This window comes from Triplophysa rosa, linkage group LG13 (genome assembly GCF_024868665.1).
Source record: "Triplophysa rosa linkage group LG13, Trosa_1v2, whole genome shotgun sequence".
In the NCBI taxonomy this organism is placed as follows: Eukaryota; Metazoa; Chordata; class Actinopteri; order Cypriniformes; family Nemacheilidae; genus Triplophysa; species Triplophysa rosa.
Window position 1 is genome coordinate 273,254 of NC_079902.1, and position 13,086 is coordinate 286,339.

Genomic DNA, 13,086 nt, shown 5'->3' on the forward strand with positions numbered 1-13,086 from the left:
AACCACGTATCCGAAAATCAACTGCACCATTTCCTGAAGACCAGAGCGTGTTGTCAGTTCTGCGTTGTGACTAGGATTGCAAAATTCACAGAATTTTCAAGGCTTAACGGGAAAATATGGGAATTAATGGGAATAAACAGGGAATTTACAAAATTGTACCCTATAACAGGTCAAATCTTGGTTAAAACAACCAGATTTAATGCAGTTTCCATTGAATTTCTACCCTGCACAATTATCAATCACATCCCCACAGCACGCTGCTGACTGCACATCCCCCTACACACGCTGTGCATTCTTCAGTATCATAACACAGACCATTTCTTGAATCCTGCACACAAAATAATGTAAAGATCTCCATAAATATCACACAATTTGTGTTTAAAACCATGCGCTGTAAGCTATTGTGCAAATGGTATGGTATTAAAGTTTAACCAGCAAATACCAAAATGTGTTTATTCAGTAGTTAGCCAGCCAGTAAACCAGATATGCTAAATGTAAGCCAGCACTATTTCATTGACAATTGATGATGCTAGCTAACACAAGCTGTGATGCTCTTTCTGCTAGCCAGTTTTCTGTCATCATACAGAAGTACAGGAGGCTACTGGTCAGAAGTTTGGACACATCACTGCTCTAAATGATTTTGAAAGAAGTCTCTTATTCATCAAGCCCGCTTTTATTTCATCAAAAATACAGAACACAACAGTAATACTGTTAAACATAATAGTTTTCCGTTTTAATCATTTAATCACATTTCTGTGATGCAAAGGTGAATTTTCCATGCCCATTACGCCAGTCTTCAGTGACACGATACTGATTTCATCAATTTTGAGCTGCTTAATATTTTTTATGTATGATCATTGTTTCTTTGAATAATAAAGTCTTTGTTATTACGATTTGAATTTTTAAACAATAAAATTCAGGCTTGGATGATCACTTAAAATTGTAATGAATCCAAACTTTTGACCAGTATTGTATATACTAGGTTATAGTTTGTTTTAGCAAGCATACTGATTGAGGAGTATTTATTCATCAAGCCTATGTCCATTCATTTGCATGAATTGTAAAATATTCATTACCACTCAAATATGTTTACCACAACAAAATATTTGAAGTTTTTCAGAATTAAAGTTCTACTTATAATTAAATCAGTCAAAAAATAATCTGTATCATCTTTCATGCATGTCAGATTATGACCAAACAAAATGTTTATATTTATGTTTTATACGATACAATTTTAATAAACTTCTAAAATTTCTAAATAATTCCCATAAATTTCAAACTTGGAATATTTCCAAAATTCACCAGATGAAGTACCCATGGAAAGTTTACTGGGAACTATCCACCCCTTTGCAACCCTAGTTGTGACAATAAACAACAGATGTAATAAAAGAAGCACAACTGAAAGAAGCTGCATGTTCCTCAACCTTTTGGTCACTTTATTCTTTAACTGCGATATTAAATACTAAGTAGCAGATCAGATCAGATCATATTAAATGTCAGAAACTGTTGGTGTAGATGTAACGAGAAGAACAGGAGGGAAAAAGTTCCTCTGCATTTCTGAATGACACCCTGTGTGGATCGTCGCCAGTGAAAAACATCGACTTGTGGAGATGTGCCAAAGACGAGAACAATACAGCCCGAGCGCCAGTCGAGCATCATCATCCCATCCCATCAGAACAGGTCCAACTCCAGTTAAACTGCGCAAACATGTACTGTAACTACTGCAAGTCCTGCCGCCAGACACCGGCGGCTGCCTAGGTGCCAACCCACTCCAGTGGGCAAAAAAACAACAACAAAAGAACGAAAAGATCAAAAATAGAAAAACCATGAACAGTACTCACATCGATATGCTAAGCAACACTACAACGAGAAAGTGTGATGCTAGAAAAGTCCAGAGGAATTCAGCAAGCAGTTTCAATAACACAGACATTCCATAACATAAACAACAACAACAATAACAGCTTTTAAATAGCTAAAAGCAGATTAGAAAAGGGGTTTTTAAAAGGTCCGAAGAGAACTAGCTGCATGATATAAGGCCATTTGACTTCTGGCTGTCCGTCACAGTGTCTCTGAAGCACCCGTGACAGACCACACTGACCGGACCAACATCTGACACGGAAACGCCGTGGTCCCTCTTCAGTCTTCCTCGCAAAAGAATTATTTATATATGCACAGCCCTTATGTAAGGGAAACAAACTCGCAATGCCTAAAAGCATTTTGGGGAGAATATCTTCTTTAATCTTAAATACGTGAGGAAAAAAACCACGGTGAATACCATTAAGGCTATATACAGAGAATGACAAACTGCTCTTGAACAAAGTCTGGGCATCTCTCCTCGAATGGTGGCCCCTTCTACAATCTACACACCCTTGGATGGGCCGGGGTTCTTGCCCAGCTGGGGGTTGGGCAGGCCCTGGAGGGCTCCGAGCTGCTGATATAACCCCAGCAGATCCATCTGACTCATGGGTCCCGTCAGACCGTTCTGCATGGCCAGCTGGTTGAGCAGCATCCCCTGTCGCGCCATGGCCATCTGCTGCTCCTGGACCTTCCGGTTGGAGATCACCTTCTGCACGTACATCATCAGCTGCACAGAAAACACCAGAACACACGTCATGCTTTTCAGCTTCACTCGCGTCTATGGCGTTATGTCGTCACTACATACATCGATATCAGAACACATTCATTAGAAAAGATTTTAAATCACACTGCTGACATGATTGTAAACTCACAGTAGTTCCTAACACGTTTAATACGATCTCACAGACCGCTCTTCATGTTTTCTCATTTAGTAAAGCCATCGCACATTTCAGGTCAATTCTATGTCGATTTTTTGGGGGGGAATGCCATTTATTTGATGTTTTTTCTCTCTTACCGTTTGTGTAATATTATTAATGTAAAGCTGCTATTCAACCATGCAAAACTGTGAAAGCTCTTTATTGAAATGTAAAGTCAAAATCCAGTAGTGCTTCACTCCGATTCAATAATATTCATTTAAAAGACTTTATTCATTCTCGTGAACAGCTTTGCACAGAAGTAAATCACTGCACAGAGATCAAATCACACCTAAAATGCTTCCGACACCAGATATGATTATTGATATTCTTTAATAGCGAATGCAAGATGCTGTAGTTTATTTATGTAAGTGAGGATAGCAAAATAAAGTCAACTGTGGCATATTATACCCCAAAATACTTCATACAGTGGACTACCAACAATTATTCATATGCCCGGTTAACCGAAAATATCTATCACGTGATTCATGCACAGCTTGTGAGTGAAGTAGGGTAAAATGCTGCTGCATCCGAAAGCCAGAGGGCGCTCTCGTGCGGAAACTCCACATACGCACTGCAGAAGAAGACCATAACACGCTCTAGAATGTAGGAAATGCCCATGTGCATGTTTTTATCACTGTTACTCAAGCCTCCTCAGGTATTTTTATGATAATAAAGTATATTTATAATGATCGTGTTTGACGGGTGTTGCTTTTTCAAATGCACGTTATAAGCGACTCAAACTCGCACTGCTTTTAGATCGAGCAGCGTTTCCTACTGATCCCAGAGCCGTGCTTCACGGACAAGCTACGCATCAATAAAATAATCGATACCTTGCATTATCGCAGCCAGCTCGGTTTCTAACCGCGGTTAACCGTGCACATGTCTAAAGACACTTTGATGTGGCCATGTTTGGATGAAGTGTTTTTTCTTAAATTGCTAATGCGACCTTCGTACACCACAGACTGAAGTTAAGCATCGCTTTGTAAGTGGTTGCCCTACATTGTTATAAACTAATTATGTAATCCCCAGTGAAATCAAAATGACATATCTTTTCCTTTTATTAAAAATGAGTGAGCCTTAAGGACGTCAATAAACTGATATGCTCTCCTCTTACACGCTGACAAAATTCCCATTGAAAAGATACAAGCATTCAAAACAAAAGTGTGGCACGTGCGCTCAAACAAATCTAGGCGTTCCATGACATCACGCTACACTTCAGCCTCTCGTCCAATCAAATCCGCCCCCTTCACTAGCAGAGCTGCGGAAGCGGCGTCTCAAATCAGCCACTTGTGCTCACATTTATTACCTCCTACATGGTGCATGCCGCATAGTGCACTAGATGGGAGACAGGGTACACACACATCAACATTAAAGTCTGACATCCCAGCCTTGGTGAGTAAAGGACAAGACAAACGCCAGCGTCAACAACAAGCTTGAAATGACACATCACTGATCTGTTCTTTCAATAGACTCTACACCACTGTGCCTATCACGCTGTTAAATGCAGCTTTGGTAGGCTGACTGTGACGTGAACGAAATGCTATTGGTTATTTATATACTGTATGTTTTATATTTATACTGGCTCAGTGGTTAGAGAATGGCGCTAGTGGTTGGATCCCAGGGGAATGCACATAGTCAGAAACAACTGTATAACACAACGCAATGTAAGTCGCTTTGGGTAATTGCCAAATACACCGATGTAAATGTATTTCAAAAGGGGGCGGGGTCACTCGATATGTCTCGTGCTCTCTGCATTTTCCAGTTGAAATGAGGTCAACACATCCAAATAATGCTGCACCTTCCATGGCGTTTCACTGGGACTTTACCAGCCGACAGCTATTCCACCTAATCCAGTACATCCCTTTCTATCAAACTTATCTGACACGATCAAGATGAATTTGTTCCGACACAGTTCTTCTCATGTTTTATGACCATTTTCTTAACTATGCTGAATAAACTGTGATGAAACGTTGAGGGTGTCTGAATACATTTTGGTTTGACCATGTACGGGATCATGTCCAGGCAGCCGGTTGTTATGGCAGAAATAATCCCCGACAGCGTGATGAGGACGTGAAGCTCACTTGTGTCTCACTGAAGGGGCTTATTTCACGATAACAGCCGGCTGCCTGTACATTATCCCGCTTATTGCACACGCCTACTTGCCACATGAGAAAAAAACTGGACATAACGTGTGAATTTGAAATATTTGATTAGCTCATTTTTACCGAATGCAGACCTTTCGCGAGGAAAAGCTGTTACGTTTCGGTTTTAAGGTAAGAAACGACGTTCAAACTTCACGAAGAAGCAAATTGGTTGAATCATTTGTAAATACAATGTTTTAAAATATGTATTAAAAGACATATTTATCATTCATTTTTGTGTAATATTAAACTGCCCCTCCGGGTTACAGGGTGTTATTAGTTTTGAGCGGTTGTTATTTGAAATGATACCATGGTCTGTTTGAATACTGGATTCTGACTGGCTGGAAGGTGTGCATTAAAACCCTTTAATGCACGGCTAGCCGTGGATTGGCCCTTACGTGACAACCCTTGGAATGTCGCGACTGGCCAATCAGAATCAAGCATTGAAATGAGCCGTGCAATAAGTAAGAACAACAGCTGTGTGATTGAGAGCAGACGTACGGTTTGTTGTTTGCCGAGGACATCACGGTAAATGGCCTCTCTGTGCTTGAGCTCCATCTCACAGGTGGCCTGTCGTCCCAGAGCCATGGACTGAATCTGAGACTCGGACAGATTGGGGTTGTCCTTCCACTGACAAAGACAAAGAAATGTGTTACACACCTGAAACAAACACAAGTCAACCTTCCGTGCAATACTGAGTGTGAGGGCCTGTCCCAACTCTCTGTCCTCTCATCATGAACACCACACACTTGAAGTTAGGTGTTGTGCTCGTGTCATCTCTCGCACTGGTCTCTGTTCATACTGCGTGTCCTGCATGCGTTCATACGCACAATGTCTTTTGTCTTTGCACTACTGCATGTTAAACGTGTGTGTCAATTTCCTTTCTACATGTTATGTTTCTTTACATCTCTATATGGCTGTAAGAACCAGCGCTGTCACTCACCAGCTGAGAGATGATGTCCTCCAAAGGCTCTCTGGGTACGGACTTCAGAGCGCTGGTGGCTTCCAACACCTTCTGTCTGCCCTGGTTAATCAAATCCTTCACAACGTGAACGGGGAAAAGAGAGAAAGAGACGGGGTGAAGCCAAACAACGTCTCGAAATCAAGATCTAAGAGCATGGTGTTGTGTTTTGGACACAGCTGTCGTGGCTCGAGGACGAATGTCACAACAATGCGACGGCTGGAAGAATGTGAGGAGCATGTGCAGCTCATTACTGACCTCCAGCTGTTGGTTGCTCATGGAGGCCAAGGCTGCCACGTTGAAGGGGAAGTAGCCTGGTGCCGGTCCCATGCCAGCTTGAGAATAAGACGGCTGGTTGAATCGCGCGGAGAAACCCTGAAAGCACAGCACAGACCAGAAACTTCATTTCAGCAAAGAACAAAAACCATCAAGGACGTCTCTCCATCACACACGACACATGCAGCAGAGGAATGGAAGCGCCGCTTTCCGCCTTCGGTTTCCAAATGATGTCTGAGCAGATGAGTGGAAGATGTAGAAAGTGCTGACGTTCACTCATGTGCATGTGTGTTTGTGTTGGGCTGTAAACACAGAGCTCTCCCGCTGTCAATCAGCTACTGAGAGCAGATCTGATCCTGATCCTGACGGGACGTCTCATAAACACACCAGCAGGTGGACTGCAGCAATCCCAGCTGCACAACACCTCTCTCCGATCTGTGTGTGAAAGTGTGTGTGTGTGTGCGCTCACGAGTCCCTGACACCGCTCGTGGGTTTGAGCCATCAAATGAGACAACATCCTGAAACACGCGCGTCAGAAGCAGGTGAAACGCTACCCGCACTGTCACTCACACCCTGACAAACCTGAAAACAGCAAACTGAGAACCAAATCAAGATAATATGAACTTTACTCCAAACTTCATCCAACTGAACTATTCTCCGAGTCTGTGTAGAAGCCATTTCACCAGTCCGTTCTTCACGAGGACTTCATAGTCGTTGTTTATGGCTGACATGAATGGAGAGAGGCTTTTTTGGGCAGTGTATTAGCGGCCTCAAGTTGCACTACATTTTTCCTCACGCTAATAAAAGAGTGAGCCGTGTAGAGAGAGCAGATGTGTTTGTGTGCTTACGCACCTTCTTCTCAGCCTCATACTCGGCCCAAGCCGCCTTGCGATCTTCCTCGCTCAGTGCCTCCTCCTCCTTATGATCCAGCAGAGAGTCGTGCTCGTGATAGCCAACGATCTGATCTTTAAAACTGTGGAGGAGTTCAGCCAGAACAAGATCCTGTGATGAGAGAGAGAGAGAGAGAGAGAGAGAGAGAGAATGATCAAACAGAACAAGTGCTTTATCATGCGTTTTCATAGTGAAAACACTTCTGGTCTCCATGACAACAGTGTTGTTGAAACAACACTACCTCCACAGACACGCTCCGTACGACCACATGTTGGCTTTTCTTTGTCTTCAGTGTAACTTTACATTAAAAAGGGCCGGTGACGTCGTGACAACAGCACTGACACAAACACAGATCGTGACTGGAATCTACTGATGCTCTCACAAACGTTCATCGCCGTCTGAGGGCCGGAGGTTTGAAAAGCAAAACCGTGGAACTTCCAAGAAAACATTTGTCTGTTCTGAACGGTGTTGATCTTTTGTGAGAAATAGGAACGTCGTATTGTCTCAAACAGGCCTACCCCTTCAGCAGCGCATACTGCAAATGCTTTTATTGTTGTTTGTTAAGCTGCCGAAGTGTGAAGTGTGGTTAGAAATGTTCTACATGCGAGCGTCTACATGGGAAACAGGATAGTGAAGAAGCAGACGAAGGTTTATTTCTAGAAAAAGACGTCAGGTAGCAATAACACGGACATGTTTTCAGCATTACGCCAGAGAGAGATCTGTTGACATCAAACCACTGGACTAAACGTCTGTGACGGCCAGAAAATAAAACCATGTGCTGCTGAAAGCAAACACAATCACGCTTAAGTAGCTAACCCAAAACACCTGAGTCCGTCGTGACATTCAAGTGAGACGTGAAGCTGTTGTTTCAGTCTCATTTCAAACATGACCTTATCTCAACATTGTCCAATATCGGCGGCTCAAATGACAGTCCGGGAGAGCAGGGAATGCTGGGATTAATCTCCAGGCTGGCGCTCGGCGGGTGGTCTTCACGTTCATGTCGAGCAGAGCCGCTAATGACGGTAACGAGAACTCCTGCATTATCATACTGACGGCTAGGGATGGGATCGTTAAGATTTTATCGTTATCGATACTGCTTATCGATACCGGTACTTATCAATACTGATTATTGATACTACGCTCTATAATTTGATGCAAAAAAACACATGATGTGAAAAGATGTTAAACATTTTAAGTTTCTTTATTACAGCTGAGCTTTAGAACTGCAGTTTACAAACGCTTCTGAGCAAACAGAAAATGCCACCTAACAAAACGTGTGTGTGTTGCTTAGCATACCACTTACGGCTCTTAGCATGTGCAGAGGAGCACATCATAATGTAATTCAACATATTTACTTTACATCACTATGGTTATTTGGCTGGTAGACCATATTATTTCTTTTTTCCTTTCTGGTTTTAGGTCTACATAAATTTAAGTACTATTAGTATAATAAAGTAATTTTTTTAAATTATATGTACTATTTTGTATAATTTTACTAGCACATTTACTTCAATTTACTAAAGTAAGTAAATATACTCCGTGGCCGAATTATTAAAAACAATGTTATAACCTGTTCTCAAATAAAGGACTTTTATTTTGACGGGTTGCCGCAAAGGGGTGTTTGACGGAAGCTTCCTAGTTGTGAAACGCGGACGCTGAAAGCTCCACAAGCGCAACCATGCCGCTCTTTCACTCATAAACACGCAAAACAAGCAGATTACAAATACATCGCGGAAATCATATGGCCCTAGATATCACACATACGTCGAGCAAACTTCAGCCATTCGGACATCATTCAGGGATGGAAAATGACAGGCAGCAGCAGCCTCTAATTCGCCGTTTAACAGACGAATACACAGAGATAAAACAACACAAGTATCGATAACAGTATCGTTTGTCATGAAGCTTATCGATACTCCGGTATCGACCCAATTATGTACCGGTCCAAAAAAGTACCGGTTCTCAGTACCCATCCCTACTAGCGCTTTACCCGCGGAAAGAGAGGAAACTGTGAGCTTTTGTCTGAAACCTCATCCGTCACAAGCAAACAACACATGTTTGATTGTTTGAGCACGTCACACTGTACACTACAGTCAAAGAGAGAAAAACACGTGATCACGTCAAATCTCTCACTCGTACATCTCTGGATGATAGTTGCAACTGAAAGCTGACGGTTCGTCTTGAAAGACGGCGTGTAAAGGAGTTATTTCTCAAACGCACCTCTGCAGAGAACACAGAGCGTTGACGTGCAGGTGCACACGCAGACTGAAGGAATGTGAAGGATTGAGATATTTGTAACAGCAAACGTCAGCCAGGCAAAACCTTCTGTACAGCTGCACACCAATGAGCCACAGAACTCCAGACCCTCGTATAAACAGTCTGAGTCTGTGTGTCACGTGTCCATCACGACTCACCAATCATTCGGCTTATCCAGCGCTCACACACACAACTCGACCCTGTCTGTCTGTCTCACATTCAAATACTGACGGTCCCTTTCACACAGAATAATCCATTTCTCTCCATGTGTCACATGACTAACTGCCTTGCCATTGGACAGTCAATAGTTGGAATCTTTTAATTGATTCTTATGGTTTTATTATCATTTGCTGCGTCCCAATTCGTCTACCAGTATGGACTAAAAGTGTGTACTGTTTTTGATATGGAAAAATAGATCTTAGTGTGTAGCAAAACTCTGGGACATACTATAACAGGAAACGGAAGTGGCCGCTGTTGCCTAGACAACACTGTGGTCATTAAAAGTCACACACATTAAAATACAGATCTTCTTTGCATGTAAGTATTTCTTCATTCATTGTTTCATATGTAATGTTAACTCTAGAGTTATAGTGATTTAGTGACGCTGTCATTAATTCAGTGGAGCGTCACTAAACTCCGCCCTCTCGCCGTGAGTTGTGGGTTAATAGCAGCCGTTAGAGTGTGCATCATTCTGCACTTCCCATTTCTACCGGAAGTAGTCGACCATCCGGGATTCTTTGGAATACTCTTTTCAACGTAATACGGTTTGGGACAAACTAATTCTACTTTCCAATACTATTTAGGATTGGGACGCAGCAAATGTTTCACATGGTTGTTCCCACATAACCTCCGCTTGTGGACTTTATGTGTGCACGGAGGGTTTGAAAGCAGCGCACGAGTCATTGCTGTTTTCTTGCAGCACACGCATGCTCTCAGATGAATGGCATTGATTTATCGTTTGATTTGCTTTAAAACGGTTGCGGCGAGGTGAACACGCTAATTCAGATTTCAAGTCCCAATGAAATTCAAAACCACACTATCTATTTCTTCATGAAATATTGCAGCGTTAATATAAATAGTTGATCAATGTGGGTCATTCTCTTTTTAAAAATCTTCAGTTACAATCTGAAAATGCCCTTCCGTCCTGTAATGATTTAAATAATCTTAAATGATGTATGTTAGACGGCTTGGGCGGAGCATCTGTTAACTCCTCCCCTTCAACGGTCAGTTGGCTGCCAGTTCCATTTCAAAATGCAACGGCTGTTTTTATACATCCAATCAAATCGCAGTGAAAAACGATCGCAACCTCCGGTGCACGGGGACTTTAACATGAATTTCTACACTCAAAACTGACGGCACAATTAAAACATCGTTCTGGTTCTTGGTGCGAACAGGTCTTAATTCTGCTCACAGTCAAAGTTCAGTCATCTCCATCATTTACCAATAGAGCTGAAAGTTAGCAGAGATGTCCTCCAGTCGACACCTTCAGGCAAGAAGTCATTTAAGGAACATCTGTTCTGAAGAACATCATTACCCAAACCACAGTGAAGCCCACAGAACCCAAGAACGTCCCCACCGCTGGACACAAACCGGGCGGGATCTTTAAATCCTCCCGAGAGCCCGAGGCAGAACTCACGTCTGGACCGCAACCTCCTTCTTTATCATTAGACTGGAAGTCCACCAGCTTCCTTTGTGTCCAATTAGTTTGTCTGAAGTAGACGAGTGTTCAGGAGTAATGAGTGCTCATCAGCTCGGGGGAGGTTTACTGCGTTCCTTTGAAAAACTTCAGCACGACAGATGGCCTTCATGACGAGCGGCTGCAGGTTCACACACGCACAGCGCTTTACTCGGGGGTGGGAACACATACAGAACATCACCTAACGCAACCACACATTTCTCTAAGACACGAGGAGGTCAGCGGTGAGCTGGAGAGACGGTCTGATCAACTGCGCAGCTGCTCGCTCTGGTGTATGATCAGACCATCTCTCCAGGAGTTCCTCTAAAGCACGCACACACCTGAAGCATTCCTCCGATCAATCTGCATCTGCGTCCCACCCTCCCGCCGGGTGAGAGAAAACAAACCACCCAAAGAAGACGACTGGAGGATCTGTACCTTGGGCAGCATGGGCGTGGCTCTCTTGCTCTTCTTCTCAGACGGATCGTCCAGCAGGTCGGGTTCAAACGTGTAGAGCTCCGTCAGCTCATTCATGGTGAAGTGACGCTCGATCTGCTGCTGGTCTACCACACGGAAAGACAGCGATTGTTTGGCCACCTGCCGGTCATAGATCTTCTCCTCCATGGTTCCCTGGACGAAAGGAAAGGTTAAGGCGGGAAGAACTCCACGCTGACACGCAGTCCACCGCAGTCACTTCTCACCTGAGCCAAGAACCTGTAGACAAACACCGTCTTCACCTGACCGAAGCGATAGACCCTGAAAATACTCTGAATGTCGTAGGATGGGTTCCACGAGGCATCAAATATGATGACCCTGTTGGCAGCCACCAGGTTGATGCCGAGAGAACCGGCTCTGGTTGAGATGAGGAACAGTCGACCGCTGCGGAGTGAACAAGAGAAGCAGAAGAGTGAGGAACGGCACTGCTGAACACACCTCTGACAGCCGCTCGACACGTCAATGGGAAGCGCGTGTACCGAACATTACTGGTGTCGTTAAACTCTTCTGCCCACTTCTTTCTGGTCACGGCATTAGTGGATCCGTCCAGCCGGTAGTAGTCAATGTTTCTGAACCACTTGCCCTCACCTTCAAAACACAAGACACATGTCACTTTTCACTATTCACACTAGATAGTGTACAGACAGACAGAGAGCTCGGGAGACATTCAGCGTTTAATATCACGGCCTCCCACAAACTAACATTACAGTCTGTTTTCAATTAGCCTTCTGTGATCTTTTCATTACAAACTGCACGGCCTTAAGCGAACATATTTCTGTGGAGTAAAGAAGTCAAGGTCTAATCATTTTAAAATGAAAACACAAACATCTGCTCGCAGGTTTAATGAGGAACATGACCTTCGTCCACACACTGACGCGCGTGTGTGTGTGTGTCGTCACTTAGCCTACAGCTGTGACAGATATGAGTTCCGCATCACTTGACTTTCAGCTCCATGAACAAACTAAAGCGAAGTGAGCTGGACCCTCGCTGTATACACGCGCCCTTTCATATTCCTTTCATCTACAGCAAATGTATTTCAAATCCAACCCACAGAAGTCAGTATAAAACGCGACGCATTTAGCTTCTGGTTGACACAGAACATTCACAGTGAAAATAAATGTAAAACGGCTTGTGTCTGGTTTGTGAAAAGTAAACACAGCTATATTTAACCTGTTTGATATTACCCAGCATTCATTTACTGCATTAAACATTCCATTCTATTCTATGACTGTGATGTCACGGCTCACAGCTCCGCCCACACTGAGACCCATACTCATGAATAATAATCATGAAACGTGGACGAGGAGAGACTGATTACAGCATCATCAGAAATGATATGAAATGTGTGCGTGTGTGTGTCCAGTCTTCAGCTCCAGTGTTCTGATTGGCCACGCCTCTTTTTCACATTCAGTGTGTACACTTTAATGGCGTTTTGATGGCAGATTATCAAGGGCTTCAACTCAATCACTCACCTTTGTACGGTGAAGGTTTCCCTTCCTCTTTGGCTCTGCCCGCCAACTCCAGAAAATCTTCAATGAGGTCCAGAGAAATGAGCGACTGACTGAACACCAACCTGCTCCACACACATGACACGACACACATGAGTACTGCATGTAT

The 13,086-nt window shown here is 43.3% G+C and overlaps 1 protein-coding gene across 2 annotated transcripts in view; it reads right to left on the bottom strand.

Annotated features, from left to right (window-relative positions):
- Positions 1-1,411: 1,411 nt before the first annotated feature.
- The window catches only part of atrx (ATRX chromatin remodeler), a 63,905-nt gene continuing 52,230 nt past the window's right edge, over positions 1,412-13,086 (bottom strand). For both annotated transcript variants that reach the window (XM_057348816.1, XM_057348817.1), the window contains exons 27-35: positions 12,942-13,042; positions 11,949-12,057; positions 11,676-11,853; positions 11,413-11,604; positions 7,005-7,154; positions 6,135-6,251; positions 5,859-5,954; positions 5,417-5,545; positions 1,412-2,584 (exon numbers count right to left, since the gene is read on the bottom strand). In XM_057348816.1, the coding sequence (XP_057204799.1) occupies positions 2,360-2,584; positions 5,417-5,545; positions 5,859-5,954; positions 6,135-6,251; positions 7,005-7,154; positions 11,413-11,604; positions 11,676-11,853; positions 11,949-12,057; positions 12,942-13,042 (1,297 nt within the window). In that variant the 3' untranslated portion in view covers positions 1,412-2,359. The remainder of the gene's footprint in view (positions 2,585-5,416; positions 5,546-5,858; positions 5,955-6,134; positions 6,252-7,004; positions 7,155-11,412; positions 11,605-11,675; positions 11,854-11,948; positions 12,058-12,941; positions 13,043-13,086) is intronic.